Source organism: Rhincodon typus, chromosome 1 (assembly GCF_021869965.1).
Source record: "Rhincodon typus isolate 14 chromosome 1, sRhiTyp1.1, whole genome shotgun sequence".
Taxonomy (NCBI): Eukaryota; Metazoa; Chordata; class Chondrichthyes; order Orectolobiformes; family Rhincodontidae; genus Rhincodon; species Rhincodon typus.
The window spans coordinates 55,855,809-55,873,118 of NC_063332.1; the positions used below are offsets into that span (position 1 = coordinate 55,855,809).

At 40.0% G+C, this 17,310-nt stretch overlaps 1 protein-coding gene across 1 annotated transcript in view; it reads right to left on the minus strand.

Annotated features, from left to right (window-relative positions):
* LOC109927560 (potassium/sodium hyperpolarization-activated cyclic nucleotide-gated channel 1-like) overlaps positions 1 to 17,310 on the minus strand; it is a 269,691-nt gene that overhangs the window by 89,854 nt on the left and 162,527 nt on the right. Inside the window, exon 6 of the mRNA XM_048599979.1 lies at positions 9,069 to 9,215. Within this exon, the coding sequence (XP_048455936.1) occupies positions 9,069 to 9,215 (147 nt within the window). The remainder of the gene's footprint in view (positions 1 to 9,068; positions 9,216 to 17,310) is intronic.

Genomic DNA, 17,310 nt, shown 5'->3' on the forward strand with positions numbered 1-17,310 from the left:
ACTGTGCTTGTACTGAATGATGGATTGGAATTGACAGACCACATAGTCTCCTTCTGCACTGAGTTCTTACGCACTTAAAACCTTATGACTTTTGTAATCTCAGGACATTCCAAAATGTTATTAAATGCCAATTAAGTATTTTTTTGAAGTGTCATCGTATTGTCATTATATATGTAGTCTGTTATACCATCTTCCTCAACTATCTGCTCCAGTTGTACATTACCCTAATTTTTTCCTGCGCCAAATACCTAGCTTACTAACTATCACAAAACATACAAATCACCACAACATGCAATGCACTCACTGCATTTTCAGTGAAGAATTAAATATAACCAGCCTTCTTCTCAACCCTCGTTCAGTATGTAGGATGAGTTTGGAATGGATTTGGAGTTGGAACAAATGGGCTTCTATAGTTTGTGACCCCACTTGATTCACCCATGCAGTAGATTAAGCCACAAAGAAAATGTGCAATTTCTGTCAAGGTGTGAGTGAGCTTTTGGCAGCAGATTTGACATTGTACCCTTTAAAACCTATCTTATTCTGTTTCATACCTCAAATACTCCCCTGAAACACTAGCAATTCATGTAATAATCCAGGCCATTGTAACCATTATTCAATAGGTGAATTCATGATGTCTTATGCGTTATTCAACAAATTCACAATTCCAATGCATGCTAAAATAGGAGTTTATATTGAAACTTTACACTCCCTACAAATTTGTATAATTGAAGCTCATGGTTGGAAAATTGAGGGGTATGCATTCAAAACGTGGTAATCTTATCCTGCAAGGATCAGCTGTCTGGAGAAGCACACAATTGAACAATGTCTTCCCTTGGTCTTTTGATAACAGAGTGTGGAGCTGGAGGAACACAGCAAGCCAGGCAGCATCAGCTTCCTTTGGTCTTGTTATGTTTTATTATAATAGAGGTTCTGTATTCCATGAACAATGTCACTTTAGCTATGCCTAGAGTAATATAAAATTCAAACAAAAATATCAGATCAAGATGGTTCAATAAAATATTCATCACTTTGTAAATTGATGTGACATGTTCTACATTCTTTCTGATTGAGAACTGATATTTGACATGATCTAAAGCACAAAGCCCTATATTTTAGGTCTTTATCATCATGTCGAAAATACAAGTGCAGTCAATTGAAATAAGAGAGTATTATCTGCTACTCTCTTAAAAACTGCTTGGTTATGACAAGCAGGATTCATTAACAACTTCTTAGATTTGATATCCATGGACATAGAACTCCAGTGACGCCATTCAGGACTGAACTTAGCTCTCTGGCTGAAAGTTGCAGATTCATACTGTAGTAGGTAAAAATTGAACAAATGAAGAAGGATTGTCCCCTTTCCCCAGAAACCAACTGGATCTTTGAACTGTTATATATTCCTAGAATTTGCTGCTTTTATTTCAACTACTAATTAGCAGACTTTAACTCCAAAAGGTAATTCAAATAATGTGGTATTAAAAAGATGTGTGTGTGTGTTTGTGTGTATGAGTGTATATGTGTGTGTGTGTGTGGGTGTGGGTGTGGGTGTGTATGTGTGAGAGAGAGTAAGAGTGTGAGTGCGTGTGGGTGTGTGTGTGGGATGGGCTGAGGGGTGCGGACTGTGTCACAGCCACTGGAATTACTGGGTTAGTGCAGTGATTGGAGCCAGCTGGATCTTGTTGACCACAAGATCCCTGATTAGCCCAGGTTACCAACGCAATCGGGAAAGCCTAGGTGACCAATATAATCTGGAGAGGTAGAATCTCCTCAGTTCAGAGGACTGGCTCTGAATTGGCTGGCTACAGCCAGTGTACTGTGCACAAGTAAATAAACGATGACTTGGTGACAGGATACTGGCCTCTGTGTGGTTATTTCAGTTAGTGTGTTATCTTTACAACTCTGTAACCTAGACTGAGATTCAAACCAAAATGGTGGGAGGGAAGATTGTTTAATTAGCTCAGTAATTCCATCTGGAATGGGTATGGGGTGTCTGAAACCAGCACTGAGCAAGCTCAGGAATGCAGCTCTAAAAACTGCCCAGCATTAAATTCACAATGTTATTCTAAAAGGTCACAGGGTAGTTAGTCTGGGTAATGAACAATGTCACATTGCCCACCCTTCTGTTCAGAAGAGTAAGCAGGTCAAGTTTTCTTCTGTAGCAATTCAGGCTGTAACTATCTGGGGAGCAGACGATGCCCACACTGGATTCCAGAAATGAGAAACACTTACTGTGGTGAAAATCCCATTGATCTCCATATGTGAACAAATCTGCATCCCTCTACATTACCTGCTCCTTAAATAAGAATTCATTATTTATTATGTAATAAGAATTACTCATTTCAGTAAGCCCCAGTTACACCCTTGTGGTCAGTGATGATAGTTAAGTCAAGACCCTAAAATTCCTTACTTAACAGCATCTGTAGGAGTAGCCTCAAGTGATGGATTACAAAGGCCTAGCAGCTTCTCAAAGGCAACTAGGGATGAACAGTAAAATTCTCATACTCAAAGAAAATCAAAAGCTAATAACTTAAAATAGTTTACACATTGAAACATAAAATGTCAAACATTTAACAATTGTTAAAGCAATCCAGTAACTTAAAAAAAAGCTTTACAAATAAAATAAAACTAAGAACTGCGGATGCTAGAAATCTCAATCAAAAACAATGCTGAAGAAACTCACCAGTTCTAGCAGCATCTACAGAGAGAAAACAGAGTTAACGTTTCAGGTCCCGTGACCCTTCATCAACTGATGTATCCCCATCAAAGCCTTCAGGTCCTTCCTTATATGTGGGTTTGTGAACTAGATACAATAGATCTGCCAATATTTTATTTAGGTTTCATAAAACATTTCTTTGTATTGTACATTGTCAACCGTACTGCCCTAGATGCCACTTAATTTAATAACTACTTTAACCTATCCTTTCATCTTTGAAGATTTGTACACAACTATTCCCAAGTCTGAGGAAGGGTCACTTGACCTGAAATGTTAACTCTGATTTTTCTCTACAGTAGTTGCCAGACCTGCTGAGCCTTTCCAGCAATTTCTGTTTTTGTTATCCCCAAGTCTCTCTGATCTCATCATCACTCCAAAACTGCATGACTAAACTTGCATTGCATCTCTTCATCATCTACTAAAACATAGTAACTCACTTTTCTTCACTTAATTTTATCCATCTATTTCATCAAATTATCTAAGTGCTCTACAAATTTTGTCTAATTTTCAATAAGTGACATTTCCTCGATTTGTGTCAACTGCATATTTCAAAATTGTGTCCTGCAAATCCAAACCATTAAAGTAAGTCAGACATGATCATAGAGCCACACAGTCATAGAGTCAAACAGCAAGGAAACAGACCCTTTGGTCCAACCCATCCATGCCGACCAGACATCCCAATCTGACCTAGTACTATTTGCCAGCATTTAGCCCATATCTCTCTAAACCCTTCCTATTCATGTACCCATCCAGATGCATTTTAAATATTGTATTTGTACCAGCTTCCACCACTTCCTCTGGGAGCATTGTTCCATAAATGCACCATCCTCTGTGTGAAAAACTTCCCCTCAGGACCCTTTTAAAGCTTTCTCTTCTCACCTTAAACCTACGTCCTCTATTTTGGATTCCCCATCCTAGGAAAAAGACATTGGCTATTCACCCTTTCCATGTCCCTCATGATTTTATAAACCTCTATGAGGTCACCCTCAGACTCTGGTGCTCCAGAGAAAAAAAAGCGCCAGCCTATTAAGCCTCTCCTTGTAACTCATACCCTCCAGTCCTGGTAACATTCTTGTAAACCTTTTCTGCACCTTCTCACGATTAACAACATCCTTCCTATAGAAGGGGCGACTAGAATTGTTTGCAGTATTCTAAATGTGGTTTCACCAATGTCCTGTACAACTGCAACATGATCTCCCAACTTCGATACTCAGTGCAGTGACGAATGAAGGCAAGCGTGCCAAATGCTTTCTTCACCACACTGCCTACCTGCGACTCCACTTTCAAGGAACTATGCAGCTGCACCGCTCGGTCATTTTGTTCAGCAACACTCCACAGGGTCCTACCATTTACTGTATAAGTCCTGCCCTGGTTTGCCTGACCAAAATGCAACATGTGATGTTTATCTAAATTAAACTCCAACTGCCACTCCTCGACCCACTGGCCCACCAGATCAAGGTCCTGTTGTAATTTGAAATAATCTTCTTCATTGCCCACCACATCACCTATTTTGGTGTCATCTGCAAACTTAGTAATGATGCCTCCTATACTCACGTTCAAATTATTTATAAAAATTACAAAAAGCAGTGGACCCAGTACTGTTCCTTGTGACACACAACTCGTCACAGACCTCCAGTCTGAAAAATATCCCTTCATTACCACCTTCTACTTTCAAACCAGTATTGTATCCAATTGGCTTACGCCCCTGGATCTCATGTGAACAAACCTTGCTAACCAGTCTACCATGTAGAACCTTGTCGAACGCTTTACTGAAGTACATATAGGCAACACCTACTGCTCTGCCTCCATCAATCTTCTATGTCACCGCTTCAAAAAGCTTAAGCAAGTTAGTGAGACATGATTTCCCATGCATAACACCATGCTGACTATTCCTAATCAGTCCCTATCATGGCACTGAACTGTGGCAAATATCAATATATATATTTTCCAGTCCAAAAAGTAGTCAATCACCACAATTTTCCATTGTCTATTGTTTAGTCAGTTTTATATCCAATCTGCTATTGCCTTTTTTACCTCATGGGTTTTAGTTTTGCTAATAAGCTTAATCTGTGAAACTTGATCAAAAAAAATAGACAGACTCTTACAGGGACCAGAGTAACATGGGCTATGATGAGTGTTGTGGCAGATTCAGATGGCAGGTATGGTGAGGCCCGGCTTGAGGTTGGAAGCAACTCACTGAATCTTTTAGGCTTTTGCTGAGCAGTAAGGTGAGTTTCTTGCTTGGTAGTGGTGGGTTGTCGATTAAGGGGGCTTACAGATTATTAAACACTTTGTTAATACCATAACTCACCTCATTTGTTCCACCTTCCCATCTTATCAAACATGGTGAGCAAGCATTCGTCAAGATTTCTCAACATGGAAGTCAGAATGGGTGCCTGAAGATTACAGTTCACCATTGGGTTTTCCATGTTGCTTAGTACCAACAGCATCTCAGGTACCATCCATGGGCACCAGCTGCACACACCCCTTGACCAAGGACTTTGATATCAGGTATTCTTGACCCCTCACAACCACAATGGCATCTTTCCAATCCACTTGCATGCTGTTTAGAGTGTAGAGTGCACTGGCAACAAGTATTGAAAGGCTGCTGCAAAGACACTTCCCACAGACAGCTCACAGATTGGACCAGGCAAATCCCACACTGCTCACTTGCTGTCTAGTGCTCACTCACTTAGTCACAGCAAGACTTCTCGTGCCACATCTATTAATGCATTGGCACTTCAGTCAGAGCCAAAGGCTACCAGGGCCACATTGACATGCTGTTTTGCAGAGACACACAAGCAGGCTGCCTATCAGCAGAGATCTCTCCAGCAATGAGGGAGTTATATTTATGATTGGCACATGGAGACACCTCTCTAACAACTACAGCATTTGCCAACTGCACGCATGGCAAACACATTGCACCATTTGTATAAGTAAATGACCATGTTGAAAACTGGTTGGGGGCTACAGGCCAGTTAAGGGGGCAACACACTCAGTCGGGGGCCCTGGTACTGTCAGTCATGGACACAGCTTGCGAAATGTCTAGGGGCTTAGCCATGGTCTATCATCAGCTTGGACCTCTCACGGTCAGTGGATCTGTCTGACTGTAGTCTGGGGTGTGGTCAATGGTCAGTTGTAAAAGACCAGCAGTCAGGGCAATCACGTATCATCAGGCAGTAGGCTGAAAACACAGTGGTCAGGGTCAGATCAGTAATGTCCAGAGGCTGCTCATCGAAGTTGGCCAGAGGCCAGGGGCAAATACAGTCGGTGGGTGTCCATTCACTGATGTGCAGCGGTGGCCATAGTGACAGTGGGAGTATCACTGCCAAAACGGGTGGGGAAGTCAAGGCTGGAGGAGGGGTAGGAGGGGGGAGGTTGGGGTCTGGGGGGAGAATGGAAGCTGAGGCATGTAGCAAGTGGAGGTGAGGACAAGGATGATGGCCAGGGAAATCTGAAGGTATATGGGGAGGGGAGAGGGTTATGCAGAACAGTATTGAAATGCATATTGTGTGTATGGGAGCACAGAAGAGCAGAGATGGCATCGTTAAAATGTAATGTCAGGGTTCAGAGCAGGGAGGACAGTAGGAGACAAAGTTCATTATGTTAGATGGCGCTCATCTCCTGTCTGGCTTGTATTACTCGACATGGCTGAGCTTTGACATGCACAAAGGAGAGATTCATCCTTCCCAGTGTCTCATCCTTCTGCCCTGAAAACTATTTCAGTTCCCCTGGCTCCTCAGCATCTATCACATCACTCCATTGCCTGGGGCAGTTTTTACAGAGCACAGCATGCCAGGATGATGTGGTATACTCATTGTAGATGATACTGGATGACTGCTCCCAGACCTCTTTCAGCAGTGGGACTGCATCTTCAGCAGCATTATAGTCTGCTCCACAATGGCCCTGATCACAGCACAGACATCAACTTGATGAAGGTGCTGCACTGACTGAGTGATCAACATATTAACTCAAAAAGAAAGTGCCCACCTTGCTCCAACCCCTTTCAATCCCAGATCCATACCAAATGTGAAACTTACCATTGATTCAATACAATCCATGGTCATAGTTAAATTACAATGGTCCCCTCATCCCACAGCATGCTTGGAAATTTCACAAGTGATGGGATGATTTTGGCTCACATTTGCAGCCTTCCACCCACTTATGTCATTATTCCTAAATTCTACATCATTGAGATACCAGTGTTCAATTTGGAAGCACTAATGGCATAGTGCAAATCTCTTTGACCAGCGTGTGAACCTTAAGCACCTACACTCCCCATGCATTGCAAATGGGTGAAGAAATGATTGCACATCAAATGTAGATGGAGTTTGCAAACACATGCTTCAATGTCCTAGTGTCTTGCAGGTATAGAACGTGAATTTTTGCCCATCAAAGAGACACTGGCCCAACCTACCCTGGGCATTGTCCCAGCAATTTTCATGTCTATACAACGGTAATTGATGGCACAGAATGCAGCTTGTGGTGCACACCATCAGCACCAGGGGCTCTGCTTGGTCGTCAGAAGCCACCTCAGAGCCTCCATGTCCCCTATTACCCAAGTGGCTCATTTCTATCACACCCCCATGTGGACACCCAGTTTCAGTTAGTCAGAGCTTGGCATCGATGATGATCATGATGTAAAATAGTTGTTGATCATAATGCCAGCATTTGTTTTGTACTGTGGGTGCAAACTGCAGTCTCTATTCATTTTGTTTTGTGTTCGTTATTGCTGGCTGTAAATAAAAGTTCATGAGTGGATTCACTCGATTGTTTGTTTGCCTGTGATTTTCCCCTAGTGGACACTGACAAGTTGTAGATTTCCTGTGGGCATCAGAGACAGCGATGGGTAAGAGGGTGTTTAGATGGGCTGTAGTTAAGGACAGGTAAATTGTATGGCCTGGTAGTGAAACAGTAACTACGGTGAATGTTTGGCATTCCACGTACAAGGTAGTATCAGCAATACTGGCTACATGCAGTGAGCAACGTGGCTTTGTGACTGCTGTGTCATTACACTGCAACAGCAGATTGCCAACCGTTGTCAGCATCCTTTCAAAGATAATGTTCGTGCAAGATGTGGGCGGTATTTTGTTAGATATCTGTTGAGTAGCAAATTGTTTTGGGAATGGCAAGAGGTAAAATGGGAATGGGATCAGACGAGAGAAACACCATGGGGTTGGAGTAGGTTGTTAATGAAGGATGTTTGGTAAGATTCAGTGAGAACTCTTATTCAGCCTTGTGGCGAAAAGCTCTCCAAAAAAACCTGTAAGATTCAGCCCCATATATTACAATTAGTGAAGGTGCTAAGAGGTCATTCCTAGAGTTCTTCTCACTCTTGTTCTGTTATTTGGTGACCTCAACTTACTCTCATGTAAGAAGAGGTGAGCAAAGTGTACAAGAGAGAGAATTGTTTCTGGGTGACTTGAAGGATGGGCGATGAAAAGCAGTGGAAGAATTCACTCTCACTGCAGCTTGCAGAGGATCACGAGCTCCTAGGGTGGGAATTTGACTTTAAGCTGCTTGAAGACATTCTGAATTGAGCCAGGTTCATTCTTAAACTGTTGAAAGAACACATTTCACCATTGTAAAACAGTTGGGTGTCCCTGGTAATGTCCTTTTTAGGTCAAAAACTAACTATTTATAACTACAAAGTTGAAAATTCTTTGTTTTGCCAAAGTGGAAAGAGAATTGATAGGCCTGTGCAATTTTCAAATAATACAAAGACCAGGTCAGTTGAGCTAATGTGATGACTGCATTCTCTTAAGTTATTTCTTTTGAATGAGGGACATCTCTTAATTGGTAACCTTCAAAGTACCTTAAGTTTTTGAGGGCTTGGAAAATGATGGGTAGTGAGGTACAGTAATAATGATCACATATAACAGCATGATCAATGTGTTCTTTTTTGCAGCTTGAACTTCATTAAAGGTCTGTCTTATTCTTTTAGCTGTTGATTGTTATTTGGCCAGGTCACAAATATAGAGGGAAGAGGGTGCAGGACTTTTTGGGTTATTTTTAATCATAAGATGAGCTTTTTTTTTCATATACTGAGGAAATTAATTTGATCTATTCTCAATCAAATGTAAAATTATCAACCGTGTACAATCTAATATGAAACAATCTTATCCTTCTTTCAGTGGTTGTGCATTAAAACACAGCTCATTGATATAATTGTCTGATAGGCATTTGATAAAATCCTTTTTCGAACAATTTTTTGACATTCGAAGTAATGGTGCAAATGCAAAACTCTCTCACGAATGTGTCAGCCTCCGATCTAAATTCACTCCAAATATTCAAAATATATATTATTGGTATTGTTGCTAATAAAATTGAGATAATGTGTTGAAAAATATGTTACCTCCCTAAGTGGATCATTCAATTCTTCTAGAATATTGTCTTCGTCAAAGATCTTGCCTTGATAGCGGTGCTCATAATAGTCATGAATCTTTTGCCGCATTTCAGCAGGCAGCTTGTGGAAAGACATATATTGTTCCACTTGCTTGTACTGAAAGATAAAGGAGAAAGGTTATGTTGGATGGGGTAATTTGTCTCCAACTGGAGCAGGAAGAGACATTGAGCGAACAAGCTTGCACTACAATGTACTGTTTTCGAAGAAAAGTGATGTGAAACAAACTGTTGAACAAAATTAAAACAGAGTACACAACATACAGATACTTACAAAATAAACAGTGTAGAATATGTGTGATAAATAAATAAATCATTAAATTTCATTCTTCAATAAATCATTTCAGTAGTATCAAGTCTCAGTTTGAAAATCTGTATACTGCGATTGAGACAAAGTGGCAATTCTGACATTGGAGCATAGGCCTTTACTTTATTCATTGACGGGATGAGGACGTCGTTGGCTAGGCTAGGCAGCATTGATTGCCCATCCTTAATTGCCCAGAGGGCAGTTAAGAGTCAACCACATTGCTTAGGTCTGGAATCACATGTAGGCCAGACCAGGTAAGGATGCCCGTAAAGGACATTAGTGAACCTGATGGGTTTGCTTCTTGTAAACAACAATGGATTCACGGTCATCATTAGATTCTTAATTCCAGATATTTATTAGATTCATATTCTACCATCTGCCGTGACAGAATTTGAACCCGGGTCCCCAGAATGTTATCGGGGGTCTCTGAATTAACAGTGCAGTGATAATTCCAGTAGGCCATTGCTTCCCCACGATGATTCCCCATAATAATACAAGGAGTGCTGAAATTTTAACTCTTTGAGAAGTAATATGTAAGAATTGGAAATAAGCTCAATTCGGGGAAAAATGTTAGAAAAGGAATAAAAGCTTCCTTGCATAAAAACAGCAGTCTGAACTAACTAAAAAGAACAGATGTCTAACAAAATTGGAATAAAAGCAGAAAGTATTGATAAAGCTCAGCAGGTCTGTAGAGAGAAAGAATTAATGTTCCCAGTCTAATGACTCTTCAATGGAACCTGATAAAATTGAACCCAATTGCAGATAGGAAACATTTACATAATTGTACACTGGTTGATGATTACATCACAGTTAACCCCCCAGCATCACCTGACCTCATAAGAACATGGGAAATAGGAACAAGAGTATGCCACTTGACACCTCAAGCCTGTTTCACTATTCAATAATATCACTGTTGAACACTGCTGTCTGTGCAGCTAATCCGAGTCTGCACCTCTGAAGTGCAAATATCTCCAGGGTCTGCTTGGTCTAATGTGATCAGGTTGGAAAGCCACGAACTGATCTCACTAGAAAATGCTCTTCTCTTATATAAAAAGTAATTTATTGCATGTTAGCAATGCATTACTGGTTATGTTGATATGATAGATATTGTTACAAAGAGGACCTGGATTTTAGGCCTTGATCCACTGAGATTCTAAACCATTCTACCCGCAGGACTATATGGCATCCTTAATGTGGACGGTGCTTATGACACTTTTCGGTAATAACTTTTGAGATCCTTTTTGATCCATATACAACATCTCCCCACAAGCTTTTCCACTTTATTATATATTTGTACACATAATTAAAATTTACCCCTACTATATCTCCTGCCTGTCTCTGATTTTACAAACTTATGTGATCTGGAGGTTTTATCATCCGTCTGGCATATATTCTCTTTGGAGTTGGAAAACTGGTAGATTGTTGGGTAGACAGTTTTAGGCTTGTAGGCCCCATTAAGATAAAAGACTTTTAATCTCTCAGAATTTCTTTGTAGAGGATATCTTCTCTGCTGAAACGGGCAATTTCTTCTGCGCAGTACCCTGAATCTTCGGATATTGGTTCTCTCTTTTCAGCAGCAGTTTCCATGGTGTTGTATGCACCATCTGTAGAGATCATTATTTAAATTATCGATGGATTCACTAGATGCTAAATTCTTCTCCTAAAATTTACTTCTTCAAGAATTTTACTTTTCTGAGATTGAAATATTTGCCAAAGGCTTTCAATACTTCTTCACAACTATTTTCACAGGGGAGGCAATGGCCTAGTGGTATTATTGCTGGATTGTTGAGCCAGAAAATGTTCTGGGGACCTGGGTTCAAATCCTGCCACTGCAGATGGGTGAATTTGAATTCAATAAATATCTGGAATTAAGAATCTAATGATAACCATGAATCCATTGTGGATTGTCGGGGAAAAACCCATCTGGTTCACTAATGTCCTTTAGGAAAGGACACTGCCATCCTTGTCTGGTCTACATGTGACTGCAGACCCACAGCAATGTGGTTGACTCTTAACTGCATTCTGGGCAATAAAGGCTGCCTAGCCAGTGAGACCCTCATCCCATGAATGAATAAAGGGGAAAAAAAAAATCTGTTTCTTCTTTCATGCCTTGAAAACTATAACACCACCAGTTACAATACCATATGTATGTTGATTTATATTTACTTGTTCAGCTTCTGATTTAGTGTCCAATTTTGGATTTATTCTGTTTCTTAAGATTTGTTTTGTCCAAAATGTCTAATTCTGTGCTTTATTTCATACATCTCTGAAATTAAATGTTCCTTGGAGCATTATTTATGATAACATGTCTTCTAAATGTAACTATTTTCCTTGATTGAAAGATTTTTATTTTGTGATAACAGAGGTGTTGCTGTTGTAATGAAGGGTTTTCCCACATTTTTGGTGAAAATGGAAAATTCCTGTTCCTAGGTGGCTAAAATGGGAGGATTCTGACTTTTAGCAGGTAAAATGGACAATTTCTAATTTCCTGCTGCCTCACAGGATGAATCCTATTGTTTATGGCTTTAATAAATGATTTTCATTTCCTTAACTGCTTTACTGACTAAATCCCACTGCGGCTTTAATAAATAATGTCTGTTTTAATCAATGTATAACTAAATGACCCCTGCTATTTGCATCTCTAAGAAATCAACCCTGCTTATTTAATACTGTTTACAGGATGTTACCAACTGTCTATACTCCATTAACGATTCCTGTTTCTTCTATGGGCTTTTTCCAGATGATTCTCATGCACCTTTTCATTTAAATAAATGCTGCCCACCTTTTTTTAACAACTTTGATGAAGGATATCCAACCTTTTTCGTGGCCTTAATGAAATATCCTTACATCCTCATTCTATTAAACTAGGGCAGCTTAAGCTTCTCATATGCCCTTTTGTCACTTTAATTCTGGCTTCACAATATTCTGTGTCTGCAACTTTGGTTTAGATTGCTTTTGTAGCCTTTGATTTCCCCTGATATAGGCACGTTATGTGCTACCCATTCACTATGGCAACAATGCTCAATCTGATCTGAAAGGAGTTTCATTCTTTTTGGTTTCCCAGTCTGTAATACTGTGCCTTTTGAAGAGAAAATTCCCTTGTCCATCAGGGATTTTAAATTTGCTCATTGAGCCTCCAGCTGAAACCTGACTCCAGATTGCCCCCATAGGTCACTGCCACATAATGCAGTCTGTATCTGCTTTGGAGCAACTAATTTTCCATCTTCAGGGGGTTCCTAACTCTTCAGCTGCAGCATGTCCGTTATCAGGTCTGAAATGTCTTTGCCATTGACTATGTAAGGTCCTGACATGTTCAAATCTTCTCTTTTGCTGGCTATCTGTATGAGAAGGTGTCTCACATCAGTGTCTGAAGATGCAGATAAACATTTTCAGACCTCCCCTGCAGACAGCATGTTCCAGGAGATAGCTAAATCAAATCTGCAGCATTGCTCACCGTGTTGTATCTGCAGCTTACCAGAGTCACCATGTAGTAGATTTGCTGCTACATCCTCTTTACATCTAGAGAACTGCACAACCTGCTTGATCTAAGGTGGTCGAGGAAAACCACAAACAAAAGTAGAAATTGCTGGAAAAGCTCAGCAGGTCTGGCAGTGTCTGTGGACAGAAATCAGAGTAAATGTTTTGGGTCAAGTGACCCTTCCTCAGTCCCTTCTGATCTGAAGCCCTTAATGCGACTGGGGAGAGAGCACCAAGTTTCAAATAACACTGAAGGAATGGAGATATATCTCCAAGTCAAGATGGTGATTAGCCTGAAGGCGGGTAAGCAGGTAGTGGTATTCCCATACACCTAAGCTCCTTGTACTTCTAGATGGGAGTGGTCGTGGTTTTGGAAGGTGTTGTCTAAGGAGTCTTGGTGAATTTCTGCAGTGCATCCTATATAGCATATGCTGCTGCTACTGAGTGACAGTGGTGAAGTGGATGTCTGTGGATGTGGTGCCAATCAATGGTCAATTGTTGAATTTTGTGACAAGGAACAGGTAGTTGTAATGTTTCCCAGTAGCATACAGGGAAAGGCAGCAGTAATGGTTCAAGAAGGCAGCCCACCAACAAGCTTCTCAAGAGAATCTAGGAATGGACAACAAATACTGGCCTGGCTAGTGACCACCACATCATGTGAATACATTAAAAAGGAGAAGAAAAATGGGAAAGAAAAAATAAAGCAAACTAACTTTTTGGGAGTTGGCATCAAGGGTGTAGGATGGTAGGAACTTAGAACTTAGGAAAATGTATAATAAAAGGTGCACTTACACAGAGCTTTTCATAACCAGCAACCACCAATGAAATATAAAAACATAGAAAATAGAAGCAGGACTAGGCCATTTAGCCCTTTGAGTCTGCTCAATATGATCATCCAACTCATTATGCTTGCTTTCTCTCCATACCCTTTGATCCTTTTAGGTCTCAAAACTATATATAACTGTTTCTTGAAAACATACAATGCTTTGGCCACAACCACTTTCTGTGGCAGAGAATTCCATAGGCTCACAACCCTCTGGGTGAAAAGATTTCTCTTTATCTTCTAAATGATCTACCTCTTACCTTAGACTGTGAATCCTGGCTCTGGATTTCCCAGTCATCGAGAACATTGTTACTGTATTTACTCCTGTTAGAATTTTATAGGTGTCTATGAGAAACTCATCATTTTCCTTTTCAATAGGTAATAGTATAATCATCATTGCGATGTAGGAAATATGGCAACTAATATGTACACAGTGAATTCTCACCAAAGGAAAGGTGATGTTAATTGAGGAATAAATATTGATCAGGACTCTAGGAATAACTCTTCTACTCCTTTTTGAAAAAATGCCATTGGATCCCTTTTCCAATGAAGCAGATAAAGCCTCAGTTTAGCATTTCATCCAAAAGTTAACACCTCTGTTAGTGCAGTGCTTCCCACAGCACTCCACTAGAGCATCAGCCTTGATTTTTGTACACAAGACGTAGAGTAAAACTTGACCCTAGAGCCCTCTGTTCAGAAGTAAGAGCACTACCAACTGAACTACAATTGATAACATGTCGGATGCGTGTTGTAGACTAAGAAAAAGTTCATGAGTAATGCCACCTGTCTTGACATTCAATTTCATCAATCTGATAACTTCTCAGTTATCGATAAGAAACTTTAAAACTATTTCTCCGTTCACATATGCTGGCAGACCTCGGATATTCCCAGCATTTTCTTTTTTTTTAGTTTAGATTACTAGAATCCAGAGTTGTTTTGTTTGCATTTTGTGATGACTTGTCGAATAGCAACACAAATAAATGACCACATTGTTTTAAGTGCTGAAATGATTTGCTAATGTTCATTTGGAAAAGAAATATGTCTTCAACACCCCACCACATAGTTTACTCTCATTGGCTTCTTTCATTAGTCCTTTAAAAGTCTTTGTGGAATCAAATTCTTCACACTGAGGATATCTTCCAATGTATTGTGTACCACTGGGCTAAATAGGATAGATTTTGAACACAACAGTGGATGTTCAAGAGGTGTTCTGGACCATCAGAATTGAATGCAAGCACAATCTGGAACCTCATAGCAAAGTATAGCCCTGAATGCACCATTACTATCAAGCCAGAGGATCAACCCTGGTTTAATGAGGACTGCAAGAGGACATACGATAAGCAGTACTTCGCAAGAAAAAGTGCAAACTGATGAAGGTACATCACAGTCTGAGATAAAACCACAGCCAGAATCTGATGATGTCATCAGACTCAATCTGCATATTGAAAGATGGTGGCCAATCAGCATTGGCCACCTGCTCAAAAGGCAATCCAAAACCAGGATTGTTATGATGCAAGTGGAAATTCAACGGGCAATTCAGCTATGTCATTTTAACAGTCTACCCAGGGTTAAAATCTCCTCCAGATACCCTTTACACTGCAGTGCAATCTTTTTGCAAACAGGATTATTTGCTTAGCAACTGCTGACATTCTTATTGAGCATTTCCCTCAGGTAAAAAGCGTGGGGTTTCAGCTTCACAGATTCCTCTTGCTTGGTGGTACTTTTCAATTAATAGAAGCTAAAAAAGGAAATCTGGCATAAAAATATGTCCAAAAAATAATTATACATCCAACGCCACCTGCGAGACTTCATTTGTAATGAGAGAGAGCAGTGTATGACACACAGACACAGACAACATTCTCATTACAGCTGCAATTAACTACTTCCAAATTTATCAATAATTTACTTACCGCTGGTGTCTGTTATCACCCTTTTTGATAGGATAATCAATACAAGAGGTAATATTTAACATTTCAGAAGGAGAATGATTAAAATGTTAGGAAGTACCAGATGGTTTACCCAAAGAAAATAAGTAATGTCAGCCTGCACTTCCAATGACTGAGCCATTTCTGGAGGATACAATCAAAAATATCGGCTCTCTTAACAATGTAAGCAGTTCTCTTTTGAGATAATGTTGGAACTGGAGATGACATTGGGATTAAAGATTCCATTGTAAAATTAATGTTACCTTTGTACCCTTAAAGTAAAATTGTACCATTTAGAGAATTTATAAGAACTACACACAGTTGGTGCATTAGACACTATCTTCCACCTGGCCTTTAATTTTCTCTCCTCCTATTCCAAAATGATGAGAGAAGTGAATCTGAATTAATGGTGTACATGTGCCCAAATACTCAATTCTGTTCTAAGCAAGTGAAACTCTAAGCTGAAACTGTAATTTGATTCTGACTGAGAAAAAGTTCCACAGTGCCAGAGGTCCTCTAGTTTCTCATCCTGAGCTATGGTACTGCACTGATGAAAGAACTCAGTGGATGTGAATTCAAATTCCACTCTGAAAATTTGTCAGACTTAATTTAACAAGTCTATCCATTTATAAAATAATAATGGCTATGAAAATTGTGAGATTTACATTAGAAAACTGAAGTGGTATGCAAATCTTCTTTATTGAACAAAATCTAGCTCTTCATAAAAGGTTCAGTCCTCCATTGCAATCAGGTTTGAAGGTGGCAATGTTTATTAAATCCAGAGGTAAGCGTACCAACATTAACTTTACAAAGGAATTTTTATTCCTAATGTCAAGTCAAATACCAAAATTAGTTCAAAAGTGCTCTATTATGTTTGCATCATAGGGAAAAAAGTTCAGTCATTGGAAATACAGACTGACATTACTTACTCTCTTTGTGTAAAACATCTGGTACATCTTTAGTCTTCTAAACCCTCATCTTTTGAAATATTAACTGTGCTTGTTTCTGTGGCAAAGTGGGTGTTGATGACCCAGTTACAAATGGGCAATTGATGTCCTTAACTATGTAATTAATTCATATTTACGGTTTCATTCTGCCACCTCCAGAATTTAATTAGTGGTGGGATAGTCCCACACTACAAGTCAGCTTGGCAAGTTACAGTATTCCTCTGCACATCATTTCCTTTAATTTCCTTCTAGGCTGCAGGGGTTTCTAAGACGTGTGCATTGTAGTGGCCTCCAGAACCAGAGGTTAATGCTACAATTGGCATGGAGACACCAATCACTGTGCGTAGAACATCAGAGTGGGCTGCATAAGTGCAGCTTAGAGGGAAGATTGCCTCTATCTTGAAACCGTGGAGACCTGTCAAATGACAGCTTTCTGAGGAGGGATTTCCTATTTTAAGGGGTGGAAATCTCACCTTTGTTGGCTTCCCTACCAGACATTTTACCTGGAGAAAGAAATCTGGCACTTTGTATATTTTAACTGAAGGTGTTGGACTATTAACGCCCTGAACCAAGGCCTGGACAATTTCCAGGCTTGGGCTGATACAGGATGGCACAGTGGTTAGCACTGCTGCCTCACAACACCAGGGACGCAGGTTCGATTCCAACCTCAGGAAACTGTCTGTGTGGAGTTTGCACATTCTCCCTGTGTATGTGTG